The sequence below is a fragment of the Gymnoscopelus microlampas genome (assembly GCF_963454915.1).
Source record: "Gymnoscopelus microlampas genome assembly, chromosome: 10".
Lineage (NCBI taxonomy): Eukaryota > Metazoa > Chordata > Actinopteri > Myctophiformes > Myctophidae > Gymnoscopelus > Gymnoscopelus microlampas.
This window is the reverse complement of record NC_139947.1, coordinates 35,929,473-35,946,478: the sequence shown is the minus strand read 5'-3', so window position 1 is coordinate 35,946,478 and position 17,006 is coordinate 35,929,473. Positions and strand designations below refer to the sequence as shown.

General features: G+C 43.6%; 2 protein-coding genes across 4 annotated transcripts in view; one reads left to right on the top strand and one right to left on the bottom strand.

The window, feature by feature from the left end:
• The window catches only part of arhgef25a (Rho guanine nucleotide exchange factor (GEF) 25a), an 88,117-nt gene extending 75,989 nt beyond the window's left edge, over positions 1 to 12,128 (top strand). For 2 of the 3 annotated variants that reach the window (XM_084070193.1, XM_084070195.1), the window contains 9 exons: positions 1,087 to 1,176; positions 1,399 to 1,491; positions 2,115 to 2,165; positions 3,468 to 3,545; positions 3,670 to 3,861; positions 4,188 to 4,368; positions 4,607 to 4,842; positions 7,452 to 7,586; positions 9,438 to 12,128. In XM_084070193.1, coding sequence (XP_083926319.1) covers positions 1,087 to 1,176; positions 1,399 to 1,491; positions 2,115 to 2,165; positions 3,468 to 3,545; positions 3,670 to 3,861; positions 4,188 to 4,368; positions 4,607 to 4,842; positions 7,452 to 7,586; positions 9,438 to 9,569 — 1,188 coding nt within the window. In that variant the 3' untranslated portion in view covers positions 9,570 to 12,128. The remainder of the gene's footprint in view (positions 1 to 1,086; positions 1,177 to 1,398; positions 1,492 to 2,114; positions 2,166 to 3,467; positions 3,546 to 3,669; positions 3,862 to 4,187; positions 4,369 to 4,606; positions 4,843 to 7,451; positions 7,587 to 9,437) is intronic. The other variant, XM_084070194.1, reaches the window with a different exon arrangement.
• Positions 12,129 to 14,359: 2,231 nt separating this feature from the next.
• Positions 14,360 to 16,400, bottom strand: sp5l (Sp5 transcription factor-like; the record flags this gene model as incomplete). Its single annotated transcript, XM_084068806.1, has 2 exons — positions 14,360 to 15,400; positions 16,347 to 16,400. 2 exons carry the CDS (start codon positions 16,398 to 16,400, stop codon positions 14,360 to 14,362), a joined length of 1,095 nt encoding a protein of 364 aa, XP_083924932.1.
• Positions 16,401 to 17,006: the final 606 nt, after the last annotated feature.

The following is a 17,006-nucleotide window of genomic DNA, read 5'->3' as shown; positions in this document are numbered from 1 at the left end:
GGTGCCTGGTGGCTCAGCCAGTCAGTGCACAGAGACCATATGCTCCTTGCAGAGCCGCGAGGACCTGCGTTCCAATCCGACTCCCCATCTCTCCTCTGTTTCTTCCCTTGGACAGACGAGAGCCAAGTTCTGGATCGAAGTTCTCTTTATTTCCAGTGCTTCGAAGCAACGTACACTGCACTATACCTGCCACAATTATAACCATAAGGGTACTGTCACACCAAGCTCCCAGAGCCACGGTAGAACAGTGAAGCGGCCCGTCGCCTGGTGGTCAAATCAGGGATTGCAATACTTCCGCATTTAAAATGCCACTGCTCATGCTTCTACTGTTCGAAACCCTAGTGCGCCTGCTCGGTGCTCAAGACTTCCGCATTTGGCCACCAAATTTGGGTGCCCAAATGCGGAAGTAGAGCGTTCTTCCGGGTGCTTCAAACGCCAGTGAGCAACATTCATTGAAATGAATAGCTGGGGGCAGGGCAGTCCGCCCTTTAGATATATTATAACTCTATGGGTCACACATGCGACTGAAGAGGAGTGGCTAACGCGTGCAGGGGCCAAACTTGCTTTCGATATTGTTGTTGAACTTCCGTCGCATAGGACGGAACGTGAACAGGACGTGAATATTCCATTCATGCTGGTGTGCCGGACCAGTACCCTGATACCCCACATGGAAGATGTTAGGACAACCTGTCAGTGACAGAGGCGCTCTATTTCTCTCTGTTGATTGTGTGTGGGGATGGCTGATTTATCCTGTTTGCATCGATTACCTGGATGCCCACTGGTGAGAGCTAGGTGTGGTAGTCACACCTAGCACCAGATTCTAAATAGTTTCACCCAGGCCAGGTGTGACTGCTTAAAATCAGCCATCACCCCCCCCTACAATAACGTAATAATAATAAAACACCAAGCAGTTGCATCTGCCATCTCGGCTCGTTTTCGGACGCACATGTTCGTAATCCAACACAAGCCGTGTAAATAATGGGTCTTCTCTTGCCTTCTGGCTTGTTTGTTTTCGTTTGTTTCAAACGTTGTTGTCTAATGATTCTTAATAAACATGTTTGTTTGTTTGTTTGCCTTGTGTTGCAGGAGAGGCGTCTCCACATGTATGTCGTATACTGTCAGAACAAGCCCAAGTCGGAGCACATTGTTTCAGAGTACATCGAGACTTACTTTGAGGTGAATATCTCTTAAAACACACACACACACACACGCACGCACACACGCACGCACTCTTTTGTGTGACGCTGTAGTATGATCAAGTAGGGCGTTCATTTACGAGAAAAACGTTTTACTAATACGTAAGTGGGTAAGTGTGTGTTGTGTGTGTACTATGGCCTTCATGCTGACTGGTGTGTTGTGCGTGTGTTGTGCGCGCGTGTATGTGTGTGTGTGTTTCAGGAGCTGAGGCAGCAGCTAGGCCACCGGCTCCAGCTCAACGACCTGCTCATCAAACCTGTCCAGAGGATTATGAAGTACCAGCTACTGCTTAAGGTGAAACACGCACACACGCACACACACACACACACACACACACACACACACACACACACACACACACACACACACACACACACACACACACACACACCTCACTGACCACCTCAGTGAACTGCCATCTGACTCATGGCAGGGTCAGATGGTTGTAAGCAAAGCGCACAAAAACAAACATGCATGCACGCGCACACACACACACACACACACACACACACACACACACACACACACACACACACACACACACACACACAGACACACAAAGTGGGACCGAGAAATGCAGCCTGGAAACCAGCCGAATCTGCCAGAGCGAAATCAGATTAGTCTGGTGATGCCAGGCAAAAGAGAAATGTTGCATAAGTGTTCTCTTCTCTTTTAGAACTGGCCTAAAGTGAAAATACCGGCATGTCTCAAATTGAAGCAGGTCTTTTGAATGGGGCTGTAAAATTCCATCCGTTTGTACAAAGCACACTCTGCCCCGGTGGTGCCTCTGGCGATCAAATGGAAATTAGACTTAAAGAGCACCACCATATAAACACTCTACCAGATGTCCTCACCTTATGCCATAAGAGTCATAAAGCTGGAATGTTCTGGTGACCATGCTGTGTCTATTTGAACAGGACTTCCTCAAGTACTGCACCAAAGCAGGAGTGGACACGGAGGAGCTGGAGGTGGGTGTTCTGATGCAGAAACAGACTTGTATAACACTCTATTTAATCCATTTAGGCCGGGAAAGCATGTGTCATTTTTAGATTTGAGCTAAAAAGCATTCTTTTATGCATTGGCTATTCAAAAATAGCATAACGGTGCCACGCTACGAGCTTGTAGATCTGACATTTTTAACTAAAATCTTTGCTTCTGGGGGTCGTCCCTGGAACAAAATATTTTGAGATGGGGGTCGGCGGCCAAATACATATACTTTTTGTTGTTTAGTTGCTATATCAGTGGTGCTCCAACTTTTTCCTTGTCAAGGACCCCCAAAATTATATGTATTTGGCCGCGGACCCCCATCTCAAAATATTTTGTTCCATGGACCCCCAGATGCAAATATTGGAGTTAAAAATGTTCGCTTTAAATATTTGCACAAATTGTCAATATTCTTCAAAAATAGCTGATCTACAAGCTCATAGCGCGGCACTCTGTGCCGCGCTATAAGCTTGTAGATCTGCTATTTTTGAATAGCCAAAGACATCTAAAATGACACAGATGCGTTCCTGATCTTAATGGATTAAAGGGCCTGTGTTTGGGTGAGGCCATGTTTATTCCCACGGGGTTCTTAGTAACAAAACCATTACCGCATTGCGGAACTAAATATGAAAATGTGATTTATGGATCACGAATAGGATGTATTGTAGAGCTATTGTTCAAAATAAACAATGATACAAAACAAGTATTGCTTTATATAGATCAATATTAGACTTTTTAGACGACAATGTCCACATGTTTGGATGGAAACAATATCACATTAAATTAAAACAACAACATTATAATGAATCTTTATTGTCTTTATGTCAAGTATTGTCAGCTTGCTTGTCTATGTCAGCAGCTGTCAGTGGCCATCAAGTTTTTACTGTCTTATCCTTAGTGAATAATTATTAAGTAGTTATTTTTATGTCATGTGTTGTTTTCAAAGTATATCGTCTTTGTCGGGGTGGAAACCTCATTGTCCAAAACTGTTACTTTTCAGGATTCAAATTCAAAAACAGCAAAATTAGCAGATCTTCAAGCTGTGTGGATCTGCTACTTTTGATATATTTGTGTGATGCTGTAATATGATCAAGTAAGGCGTTAATTTACGAAAAAACACAAAAAGTTACAATATGGAGATAGATAGAGGTTTCTGCCTGACAGCAACGAAATATAATCAATCAGTCAGTCAGTCAGTCAGTCAGTCAGTCAGTCAGTCAGTCAGTCAATCAATCAATCAATCAATCAATCAAGTACTAACAAGATTGCTTTCATCTTTGAAACAGAAAGCCGTGGAGGTCATGTGCTTTGTGCCAAAACGCTGCAACGACATGATGAACGTGGGCCGGCTACAAGGCTTCGAGGTGCGGATATCCTTCACACTCCCTAAAAATCATCTCTCACGCCAGCCATTCCAACCATAACATATTATTAACCATGAACCCTTTCCTTTGTTTGTTGACTTTTTGTCCTCTTCCTCTGTCCCAGGGCAAGATCACGGCTCTGGGCAAGCTGCTCCAGCAGGACACCTTCACGGTCACCGAGCAGGACAGCGGCTTCCTGTCCCGCGCCAAGGAGAGGCGGATCTTCCTGTTTGAGCAGCTGGTCATCTTCAGCGAGCCGATCGACAAGAAAAAAGGATTCTCTCTACCCGGCTACACCTTCAAGAGCAGCATCAAGGTCAGTCTCTCCATCGCCTGGTCCACCGTTGCATGGACCACATGTCGGTGAAAATGTGGTGAAATAATGAAAGGGAAATAAGAAAGCAAATCACCCCCATTAACCCATTAAAACTAATTAGTCCCAACTTAACAGTTCTACATGAGACACGAAACATCACGGTGCTCCAGCTTGAACGTGGCGTGCAGCAGCGAGTTACATAAGCCCGTCCCTAGGCAGGGACTCAGTGTTCTTCTCGAGGCCTGCGTGTGTTAGTGATGTATTTAATGAGCGGCGCGGCAGGAAGCCCTCCCCGGCAGATGCGAGTCAGATGTGATTTGTTCCAGGTGAGCTGTCTGGGGGTGGAGCCTTTGGTGGAGGGCGACGCCTCACGCTTCGCCCTGACGTCACGCAACGCCGACGGGAGCTCGGTGCGCTTCCAGCTGCAGGCCTCCTCCCCGGAGATGGGCCGGGCCTGGGTCCACGACGTCAGCCAGCTCCTGGAGAGCCAGCGCAACTTCCTCAACGGTAAAGGAGAGAGTGGGAGAGAGCCTCTTACAGAGGTCTAGCGTAATGTGCTGTCAGGCTTGTCTTTATTTTATCTAATGCTGTCTGCTCAGAAGTAAGAAGATTCAGTGTGTGATATAAGAGGCCAATATGATTAGGAAAGAGGGATGCCAATGATATGCAGTATACTTTCATACATACATACATATATATATATATATACATTAAAAAAAATCTCTGTACCTCTGTGGTTCTTCAGCCTTGCAGTCACCCATTGAGTATCAGCGGAGGGAGAGCAAGTCCAACAGCCTGGGCCGCTGTATGAGATCCCCGCTGTCTGCGGTGGCCGGCCTGCGGCCCCACTCCTCCGCCTCCATAGACCGCCACAAGCTGCCCTGCCTGCACTCCCACAACACCTCCCTGCCCACGCTCTACCTGCCCAGTCAGGGCCTGAGCCAGAGCCAAGGGCCCAGCGAGACCAACTCACTGAAGGAGGTACATTGATTGATTGAATACTTTATTAGTCAGAAATGTAAACGGCACAAGGTACAGTCAGACGTTTGGGCTAAAAGGATAACACAAAAAAAGTCATGAGGGCTTTTTTCCATGGTGGTCCTATGTAATAATAATAATAATACATACAATTTATATAGCGCTTTTCTAGGTACTCAAAGTCGCTTTACAGAGCAGAATGCTATGTATTCAATTCATCAACATAGCATTAAAATAACACCAAAATACAATATCATCAACAAATATAAAACACATATGTACAAAGCAGAAAAAGGGGAAAGAGAAAAAAGGGGGAAAATGGCAGCAGTGAATGCCATCTCTTTTTATGGGAAAAGTGAGTTTACCTCCCCTTTTGCTCTCCTGAAAGATTTTTTAAGGGATGGTGTCAGGTAATTCCACCTTTCCATTTAGGTGGTACTGGAAGATCATTTGCTCATTTGACCTGTTTCTACACAGACAGACATGTGTCATAGCAGCAGTTAGCATCTAAGGATAGATGAAGGTAAGAGTAGAGAGACACACTAACAAGCTAAGCCATATCTCCACCAGGCCGGGTTTTCTACCCAGGGCCCGCAAAATGTGTAAGTCAATTGTAGCCACTCAGAATGGAATATGAAGAATATGACTGATGACTCCAGAGATAATGTGTACCGATTAGTGTGAGTTTTGAACCAAATCTGTAGGAATAGTAGCAAAACGTGTGTGTTTTGAAGAAAACATAAAATGGTGGTAAATCTAGTCTGACAATCCAAGGAATCCTAGTATCCTACGGTTCAAGAGCCAAAAGGTGAATCAGCTTGTTATAGTGCCACCATGAGGTCAATTTGAAGGATTTGGGTTGGAGATTAGCTGTTCACAGAAAGAATCCCAGACAGACGGACGGACAGACTCACGGGACCAAAAACATAATCTCCAGCCTTCGTAAGAAGTAAGAAGCCTTTAAAGTCTGTCCTAGCCATCTGTGCATGGACTGACTGGGTCCGCATGACGTATGAACTATTAATAAATATAGGCACAAGTATAATGTACAATCTGTCACCAGTAATATGAAGATACATCTATCATCCATGATGAGTGGAAATGTATGTACAGATGGTCGACAGTGGATATGAAACTGATAAATGTACAGTGTCAGCCAGCCTACACAGCTATCTATATCTATGCTGTCCTGGCTGCCATCAAAATGCTGTGGTGTTTCACTCTGTGCAGTCCAGGAGGTGCACGCACATCCAAAAATAATTTCGATGAGTTCTGGACATCAAAGACAAAATAGACTGAAAAGAGGAGAATAATCACACCGTCTTCAGAGCTCCCTATGGAACTTTAATTAATTGGAGTGCAACGTTTCGACTTGTCCATGGTGTTTACGCCAAACAACACTGTCTAAGGCTTGATTTATATTTATATTGGTGTCGCGCACCAAAAATAGCAGAGTGAGTGTAAATCGGGCGTAATTAGGTGTAATGATGCTTGCGCACCATCTTATATGGTCATTACATGTCTGTGTTAGCTTGCTGTGAAAAAAGTAAAATTGTGATTATCTACCTTGTCAGACTGTGCAAGTTGAATTTAGTCTACTTGTCACATTGTGTGACGAAATTATGACCTATGTCAGCCTATATGCCACGCCGGGGCAATATTTAACCTTGAGAAAACAAAACAAAATCAAAGGAGGAAGATTTGGACTTGGACTAGTCTTGACGTGGCAGAGAGGACAACATGGGTTGGCAATTCTCCAAAGGAAGCTGATATCTCCAGCCATTTTTCACTGAAGGGTCTGCACATTATAGACCAGCAGATTGTGAATGATTCCCCATGATTTTACACATGAAACCTGTAAAATTGCCACAGTAATCTTTCCGTTAAACATAGCAGTTACCTTTATTTTTACCTGTTGGTAGCTATCAGCCACACTGCATGAACGTGGCCCAACATTCTCGACATGGCCAGAACTCTGTCGTAGCCTCAGACGTTATGGATTGGCTCTGGCAGCCTCAGTTGCACTGAACGGCCCAAGAGGATGCTCACGACAAACGATTTTGCAACGGTTATACTACGATGTGGATATTTTGTCTGGGACAACACTAAGGTCACCTTAACCCGCCTGGCCATGGAATGGCCTCATTTTAATCTTGGTTTTAGTTTTTCACAGTAAACCTGGATTCATTTTATTCCTGTGGCGCCACTACCTAAGACTCAAATTAAGATTTCAGTTAAGGATTACTGTTAAACTTGCAGCTGTGGGCAATGGCATTAAAATTTTCAAAATGGCAGCATATATATTAGATGGACTGAACTGAAGAAAACCAGAGTTCATCAAAGGAAAATAATGGACTGTTTCAACCCTGTTGTTTTATGATAAAGAATGATCAAAGCAGTACCTATTCAAAGACTCTGTGATGAGATTAAATGTTAAGGTTTTCATCTCTGATTTGTTGAGCCATGCTTAAAGTTAAGTGGTGCAACACAACTAGAATTTAAATGAAACCTAGCTCAACAGATGTTTAATTAGCCCTAAACTTTGCTTTAATCCTTGTTGGTGCAACCCACCATCAGAGTTAAAATAACTTGTGTGTTTTCTGTGCTTGCAGCCGACCATAGTCCAACCGTGTCCCTCTGACTCCCAGACCGTCTCTCCATCACATGTCCAACTGGCCTTTACTGATCAGCCTCACTGTCAAACTGTGTCAAATGGTCTTTGTACACCTGCTACGCACAATGCACAGGTAGGTTGAACACATATGCGCGCGCACGTGTGTGTGTGTGTGTGTGTGTGTGTGTGTGTGTGTGTGTGTGTGTGTGTGTGTGTGTGTGTGTGTGTGTGTGTGTGTGTGTGCGTGCGTGCGTGCGTGCGTGCGTGCGTGCGTCGTGCGTGCGTGCGTGCGTGCGTGCGTGCGTGCGTGCGTGCGTGCGTGCGTGCGTGCGTGCGTGCGTGCGTGCGTGCGTGAGCAGTGAAGAAGTTGAGTTACGATGTACTCTGTGGTCCGGGGTCGACTTCACAGTCATTATCACTACTAGCCTCAGGAGAGTGAATAGAAAAACAAGACAGATGAAACTAACCACTGGAGAAAATAATGGGCCATTGTAGGAAGTCTAACATGTAATTTTAACATGCTCATTCATGTTAATGAAAAGATGAAAGACTTTAGTAAATGGTAACCATTTGTCTAATAGGTGCACATGGCAGAGAAGAGATTTGTTTGGTCAAAGGCAGAGCATTTCCACCCCCTACTGGAGAAGAATTGTAATTATCACAGCTATTTCTGTGTTCTGGAGGAAAGCCTGTTAGTTTGCTGTCAAAAGTAACTAACTTCTATCCTATTTGATGAATGATTGGTCTAGAAGCGCATCCTGCAGCACATACAGTAAATCATAACATTTCCACACAATTCCACACAATTCTCTTCCTTTTTTGCCATCGCTTTGAAGTTTCCGCCGTCTGCTCAGTCAACAATGGCTGGGTATCCTGTTGGGGTTTGGCCAACCATTAACTACATCTGCCTCTGTCATCACTAGACACTTGTTCTTCCAGGAGCCATGACAGGATCAGCCGTTGTTGATTGTCTGGTCCTACTGTGTTTATCCAAGCAGGGTTGCTTTTAGCGCACAACAAACAGGAAAGAGGCTGAGCCAGACAAGGCAAAAAAGAATATGTGGTAAACCAGTGGTGGAAAGTAACTCAGTACATTTACTCAAGTACTGTACTTAAGAACAATTTTAGGTACTTGCACTTTACTGGAGTATTGTACTTTTACTCCACTACAAAAATGTAAAAACGTAGTTACTTTGTAGATTTGGATTATTATACAAAACATACATTAACCACTTAAGCCCTATTTAAACATTGGCTATTACTCAAGTACTAGCCGGTGCGACGTGTTGTGTGCTTGTAGATCTGTTATTTTCATAAAACATTTTTAATACATTTTACACATATGATAACTTGTGACACGGGACATTCTGCATAATGAGTACTTTTACTTTTGGTACTTTAAGTACATTTTGATGCCAATACTTTTGTACTTTTACCTCAAGTACATTTTGATTACCGGACTTTTACTTGTAACAGAGTGTTTCTACATTGCAGTATTGATACTTTTCCAGTACTGTGGAAAACAGTTTTTCTTGCTCTAACTGGGGATTCAACTTTCGCCAACACATCATTAGGACAGGGGTGGTGGGCAGTAGAAGAAACAACACAACAGTAGATATGGATTCTGCTGACCACACTAAGAGTGGCCTTTTAGGCAACACCACGAATGATTCTGTGTTGTTGTGGTTCTGTATTGTGTGACATTGCAATTATACAATTATAAACTGGAAATACTCCAGTAAAGTAAAAATACCTCAAACTTTTACTTAAGTACAGTACTTGAGGAAATGTAGTTTCCACCACTGTGTGTCATCGACACCTGACCACTTCCGTCGACAAAAAAAAAGAAAAAATGTTTTTCAACACCTACCAACGACAGTTTTGCTGACGATTCGATATCATGTCAGATCATCTGGGTGGGCTAATCGTAGGTAAATGTGCCTTTTTGTCACTTTTGGGTTTTTAATGTTCCCTGTCTCCCCAGCAGAGAGCAGGAGAGGGCTGCCGCAGGGGTCTGGCTGGCGAGGCTGGGAGCCACTCTACAGTGTCTGTCCCCGGACCCTCATCAGTACGACGCTCCAGCAACCTGGCCCAGCTGGCTGAGGATGACCTATGAACTGAATGTTTCCATCAAGGCCGATAGGACAGTGGCTGACACGAAAAGCACAGCCGTGTTGGACACAAGGAGGACTCGTTTACTTTGTGACTTCGTTGTCTATGTGGTCAGGCTGGACCCATAACCAGGTTTGATGAAGTTTTCCAGGGAACAGTGGAAGGAATATATGTGAAGGAACAATGGGCTGCAACCATAACGTGACTTGACTCCAGTTTCTTTTTTCTCTTTTTTTTTAGCTTTTCGATGTGAGGTGGCCACAGCTAATGAGTAGCACCCAGCTGAGGGATGCTGGGTTACTGTAAATGCTGGGTTGAACTTGAGAGTAAATGAAACACTTTCTGTGGACAGTGCAAGTGTTACGATGATTACTGCTTCTTTTTTTTGTTTTGTTATATCTATTTCTCCTGTATTTTAAAGCGCACAGGGAATTAATACAAAGAAGACAAAAAAAAAATCCATTCCTTATTGGGGCGGCCACTGGAGACATGTGCATGAATGTGTACATTTGCGCAACAATGTGAGTATGCGTGTGAGTGCACAGTATGTGAATGTTCACAGGATTGACAAGGTCAACACTAGAATCTTGTCGATACTTTGACCTGGACACGCATTTTCAGCTTTTTCAGTTTCCTCACCCTGCTGGATTCTTCTGACGGCCCTTTGTGAAGACAAGTACAGCTATTCTCTGATGTTTTCACTTGTCATTCCTCTGCTGACATCATCAGCATCAACATTATTGTGTTGGATGTTAACGCAGACAAAAGCAGGAAAAGGGAGAACACTTGAATATGCCTTGAGGATTGGACTCACTCAGATTGCAACCGAACGTGGAGGACTTTCTTTTCCTGCCACAGAGTAAAGGACTCTATGCTCTCTTATTCTGTTTGAATGAGATTGGTGCTCGTTTGATCCCGACACAGAAGGAGAGAGGGAGACCCCTGGAGGCCCTCTATGGACATGATGTGAGTTCAGAATGACTCTTTGCTCTTCAGGTTAACTTTGGTGAAGTTGTTGATAGTTGGACAGGTTTAGGAGAGAGTCTGTGTTACTGCAATGGAAACATAGAGACATAGGACTGCCTGCCGGCCTGACCCAAGCTGTAACATTTCCAGGTTGACCAACATAATGCTGAAGGCTAATTACTTTGTCACCTGACAAAAATGACATATTTTCAACTGTTCCGTTTGAGGAAATTTATATATTTTCAACCCCCAAAAAGGTTTTGAAAATTTGACACTTGACGAAACGATGGCGTGATGAAGTATAAACTAGACTTGTATTTTTCTCCTGGTCAAAACAGGTTACTTGTGGTTTGGGGACACTCGAGAAAAGCACCCTCAATGAAATCCATTGGTTTGAACTAATATAAAATACTAGTTTTATTAGTCATCTCCAGTGTTGTCATGTCACTGCAGTCCATTGTGTCATTAATCTTCCCATACCACATACTGTACAGTTCTTCTCACCATAATGCCAAGCTCCCCATTTTCACTTTCTAGATGAAGAATGAGAGAAGAAAGTCAATTAATTAGACTCGCACAGCTGGTGAATATGAAGGATATGCTTTTACGTGTACAAATAAAGAATGCATGCTCTCTCTTTTCTCAGGCTATTGTGCCAAAAATAACCAACGCTTGCTCCCAATTAAATGTTTCATACTATTGCTCCATAGTGCAGATTGCCACAAGACATACAATCAATGATGCAACGATCTTAAATACGTATCTGTATGGGCCGTAATGCCTGACTGGTTTATAGTGTCATATATTTCAAATGCAGGAGAGGAGTCAGTCACATTGGTTCTTCTTTGTGGCCAGTAGAGGTCCCCACAATGCTTTCATGTCCTGTAGATTAACAGGATCACACAGCTGCACCAAAGATCAATAGACCTCACATTTCAGTGGCCTCCTTAATCACTTAAACCCTATATACTTTGTTGACCGGTGTCCCCCAGGGGTCTATACTAGGTCTCCTACTTTTTCCCCCTCTATACACCAAATCTCCTATTTTCGGCAAATGTTCACCTATAAGCCTAGAATAGGGACGCTAGGGTTCATGTGGTAAAAGCAAAAGCTGCTTAAAGATTTACTCCTGACATTGACAACACCAAATGTACTGTAACTGACTGGACTGAGAAATAAATAATAAGACAGTGGTTCTCAACCTGTAGATCTGTGGAACTGAGTCAAACAAAATGTAACGCCTCAACTCCAACAATTCCAAGTGCTTGTCAGTCATTATTTTGGGGGGTTCCCAGTTCAAATATGATCATTTTTTGGGGTCGTGGCCTGAAAAGGTGAGAACCACTGAGACTAGGTGAGCCTACATGATGTCTGGAACCATATCAAAGAGCTCACGATGGATACTGAGGACTGGTGTATTTTCATAGGAATGATTAATCAGGTCCTTTTTTTGCATGTTACACAAAGGAATACCACTGCAGACAACCAAGACAAATTTGTAGACATAAAACCGAGAAAGGGGTTTGTTGATGCCATGTTTGACTGAGTACAATCTGTTGTATCATATCAAATAAAAAAGTGTCTTTTTGAAAATAAACGTGCTGTGTGATATGCGTTAATTTCAAACAGACTGTCAGTTTGTGCTGCGGTATGATATTCAGTTTTTGTAAGTAACATAAATCCTAAATCTTATGTTCCCTGTCTGTGGCATTTTTAGGACTTTTGCAACATGGATTTACGACATTTTAAGGCCTTATTTTTAGATAAAGGAATTTAAGACGTTTACGGATCCATGGAAACCCTGGTACACAGTAAAATCCTCACAGTTAATTTGTAACGCTGAAACTGTACAATCGTAACCAAATGATGGAGAGCTTCTGCTTGCAGCGCGGTCCCTGCTGCTGCTGAGCGGTTGTCTGCCAAGCGCCAACATTTCACTACATGTACCTGTAAAAGTGAGTTACAAATAAACATTATTGATTGGGTCCATTTGGTTACATTTATAGAGTCTCAAGAGTTAACTTGACACCAAGGATTTTGCAATGTGTATCAATGTTTACCTATGTTCTTTTTTCTTCTTTTTTTTGTTTATGAAACCCACGTACAGAAAACAAAAGCTTGGCCGAGGCATTTTGCCTGCCTTGCTCTCTCAGTGCATCAGAGTTCAAACGGGTTTGAAGACAAAAGAGAAGAAACCCCTGGATGAGCCGACATCTGGTTGGCCAGCCTTCTGAATAAAGCCCCTTTTCTGGGCAGTAAAAGCGGAGCTGATCGTAACATGACTGTGATATATGGAGGCTGGGGGGAGAGGGGGCAAGGGTATTAACTTTCACAAGGGTGCAAAATCAAAGGGAGTTCCTGTCACCACGGAGGGGGTCTGAACAACAGGGGTCCCATTCAGAAGGAATTCCTCTCCAGTGCCCTCTGTTTGCATCTGTTGACTCAATCTTCTCCATTGAGAGAAAGAAAACACTCATTAAATGCCCACATGGCTGTGAACTTGATTGCAGAAGGTGAGACAAGTGACCCCCGCCATCTATGGGCTCAGTATTTACTTTGAGGTGTGAAGATCTTTTAAAGCCCCGCTGCCTGAGGTCTCTCTTTGTTACGAGTTACTTCCTTCACACCGACAACACAGTGAACAATTGTATTCAGAATAATTGTCATTTAAATAAATTGTTAGATATTTTGGGGTGTTAAGCCATTTCTTCCTTCACACCTAACAACACAATAAGCAACATTTGTATTCCGAATAATTGTCATTTAAATAAATGGTTAAATGTTTTGGGGGTGTTAAGCCATTTCTTCCTTCACACCGACAACACAATGAGTAACATTTGTATTCTGAATAATGATTTAAATAATAGGTGCCAAGTAAGATGGTTAATTCAGTTTATTCAAACTATCAACCTTAGCTCTTCATGGCACTTACAAGTATTTCAGCTGCAAGGAACTAGTGGAACCAGTGGATCCATTTTAAGCAAGGATGAGGTTTATTATAATTTACAGACAGGAATTCAATAAAGTCGTTCATGAAATATACATAATTTACAAAGAACTTACAACTGTAAAATATTATTTTTTATATCCAGAGCAATACTGTCATACAGATAAATATGCTGACAGCGAGCCGATGGAATTAATCTGTACTGGGCCCATAGTTGTATTTCAAAAATGTATTTATGTATTAAAATTCTAATTATGAACTGCACAAGGCATTGTTCCAAATTATCATTTTCTTTTAAAGAGAAAACCTTTTTTCTTTTTTTATCGCAATCTTATATTGTAGTAAGGCATAAATTGAATTTGAACACAGTAGAATGAACACAGTAAAACTATTAATTTTGCACAGTGTCTGCTACTTCCAGCACAATAAAAATATTTACATCACAAAATGTACATCACAAATATTGATTTAAAAAAAGTTGAAATAAGGTTGACACTTTGATGGCAGTTTGGTAAAAAAAAAAAATTAGAATTTTAAATTTTTCAAAGGCATTCACTCAGTTTCAGTCAAGATTATTTTTGTGTTGAATTTTAAACGCCACATGAAATGCAGCAAACCCATTGTTTCCAGCTCACATGGAAAAAAGGCTTAAAGTTTTCTATGTGGAAAACCTTTTCTCACATTGTAAACGTAGATTTTTTTTCTCAAAATGGTTTCTAATTATTTCAAATAATTTCGAATACAGTTCCTCTGAGTATGGCCTCGACTGCAGCAGATGAAGAGCAGCTCCATTAGCTTACCCCTGTGCAAACATGCGGCAGTGAATTTAAGATCTACAGTGTTTTCATTGTCGTTTTGTTAGTTCTGAATGGAGGAGCATTTTACTCTCTCTTTATGTTGGCAAGCAGCGGGTCCGAGGATCCATGTTGCGATGATGACCCACACCGGCTCTTCCTGCTCTGGTGGGTTTTGACGTGCTTGGAAAGGTGATCGCTCCTCATGAACCTCTTGCCACACTGCTGGCAGCCGAATCGCTTCTCTCCGGTGTGCGTGCGAAGGTGTCGTTGCAGCTCGTCGGAGCGTGTGAAGCTCTTGCCACAGAACAGCCAGTTGCAGATGAACGGCCTCTCCCCGGCGTGCCAGCGCAGGTGGGCCTTGAGGTGAGAGGTCTTCTTGTACACTTTGCCACACTCCGGGATGTGGCAGATATGCAGTCTCTTCTTGCCGAACTCCAGCCCTCCGCCGTTAGCCTGGCAGTTGGGGCACTTGCAGCGGCGGCAGCGGCGCGTGGAGCTCAGCAGGCCCTTGGAGGTGCCCTGGAGAAGGGCGGCTATCTGAGGCTGGTGGCCCAGCACAAGCTGCCTGCCGAGGGAGAAGGGGTGGCTGGAGGGGCTGCCGTTGGTTTGCGGCAGGCTCCACCACTGCTGTCCCTCGTCCACGTGTCCCCCCGGCAAATGATGCCTGGCCGAGGAGTTCTGGAGGAAGCTGGGGAAGTTCTGTCCCACAGTGCTGTGCTGAGGGTAGTAGGGGCTGGTGCCCTGCGGCTGGGACGAAATCACTTTGACGGGGGAGAGTTCAAAGGAGTAGGATGAGGGGGGGTCCGCCGGGGGGGTCAGGGGCAGCTCGTGGTGGTGGTGATGATGGTGATGATGATGGTGTCCCAAGCCAGACTGCATGTGCCCGGGGAACTGGACTTTGGGCACGGTGAATGCCATCTGATGGGTGTTGAGGGCGGAGCTGGGTGCCATGTCATTACTCCAGAGTTGAAACATTCCTGATGAAGAGTTCACCGTGCCATCGTAGGGGAACTGGGAACCCTCTGAGCCCATGGCGCCTCCCACTTGCCAGGCTTGACTGCAGGTTGTGGCCAAGAAAGACAGGGTGTTGGGTGCTCCTTCTGGAGAGGAGCTGGGGGTTCGGTCCTGAGTGGGGGAAACATACAAAAACATCAGTTAATAACTTGAAATGTTACTTTAAATTTGGATCATTTAATTTATTAGATTTTTTGTAATGAATAATAATGGGAGTGCAACATTTTAAATAATGAGTAGTGTCTTTTGTCCCAAAAACAAATATTCTGTGAATGTTCATGTCAACGGTTGAAGCTAAACTATCCTCCTCTCTATTTCAATTACTTCAACTTGAAATAAATATAGGCTTTCTAGTATTATATTGTGATACGACCTGCACAATGCTGAAAATGTACATCAAAAATGCAGTTTGATGGCTATCATAATTTTAAACAGTTATGCTTACAGTTTCCATCTCAAAAAGTGCACTAAAGGAGACTAAAGGTTCAGTTTTCAATTCTTCCATCTTCAATGTGTTACAAAACCTGTGGTCAAACGCTGTTTTATGAGGAAAGGGCCAGATTGACACCAGGTGTCAATAATCAGTAATCTCATTAACCAATATAATAGGCCTACGTCACTACCGCATAGGCTACCACCTATTCCACAATTATACATTGACCAATATAAGCAATATTTAAGAAGAAAAAAATAAATATACCTAATATGTTGTAGGATGTAACCTAAGATTCATGGATTTCCCCCCCAAATTAATAATAAGACTATTGATTTTCAGAATTGAATACACATGGACCCCAATGGAGACAAGCCATAGTGCTTTTTTGGGTTTAATCCTTTCAGCATCCTTTTGTATAGAACTTCTTTCAAACTGTTAATTAAGTAATAAATCAATCACAGACAACTCCGGTAAACTTTGAGCGAAAGATAATGTAACCAGGCAAAGGCTGCAACATTGTTGCGCTTTAACTCCGCATCCAGTACGATAAAGGGCAAGGCACAGTGCGTTATTTTAGTGCAGTGAGTGTAATTGTGAGGACGCTGTTATTATGCCACCAACCTGTAAAAAGCTGTGCAAAAAGTTGTCCGTCCTTTGTATCGCCAGCGCAGCCATCTGTCCCTCAGATCAGTAGCCTACTTCAGATCAGCAGATTCTTCCTTTACGCACCTGCGGTACAAGCTTCGCCGAGAGGCACCGACACACGGCGGGTCTGATGGGGAGAGAGAGTTGGGGCTCGATCCGCGAGAGAGCACGGGCTGGAGAGAGGGCAGGAGATCAAGATCGACCCCGACACTCTGGAAGGCAGTCGTACGACTCAAGGTAATCCTGGGTTAATTCAGTTGTCCCTCGGTCCTCTTCTTGGTAAACAAAAAATGCAGGAGTGCACTGGCACTGCTGGCATGCATCCCAATTAATGTGGTTTCCTTTCACGAGAAGTAGCACTTGACTCAATCAGCCGAACGAACGTGTCTATTGAAGTTTGGGGAGAGAAGAGGAGGCGCACGCTTTAAATCCTTAGGATCATATCAGAGGCGCTTGGGCTGCATCTTGTCTTTATAGAGTGTATGGATCCTCTCAACGGGGTCTCTTAATGCAGGAGAGCCAGTCAATAGAGGGGAGATGGGGTGGGAGGGAGGGAGGGAGGAGGGGGAGACTGGTGATGGGGGGGGGGGGGGGGGGGGGTTACATTGACTATTAGGTGAAGGGGTGGGCTACTCA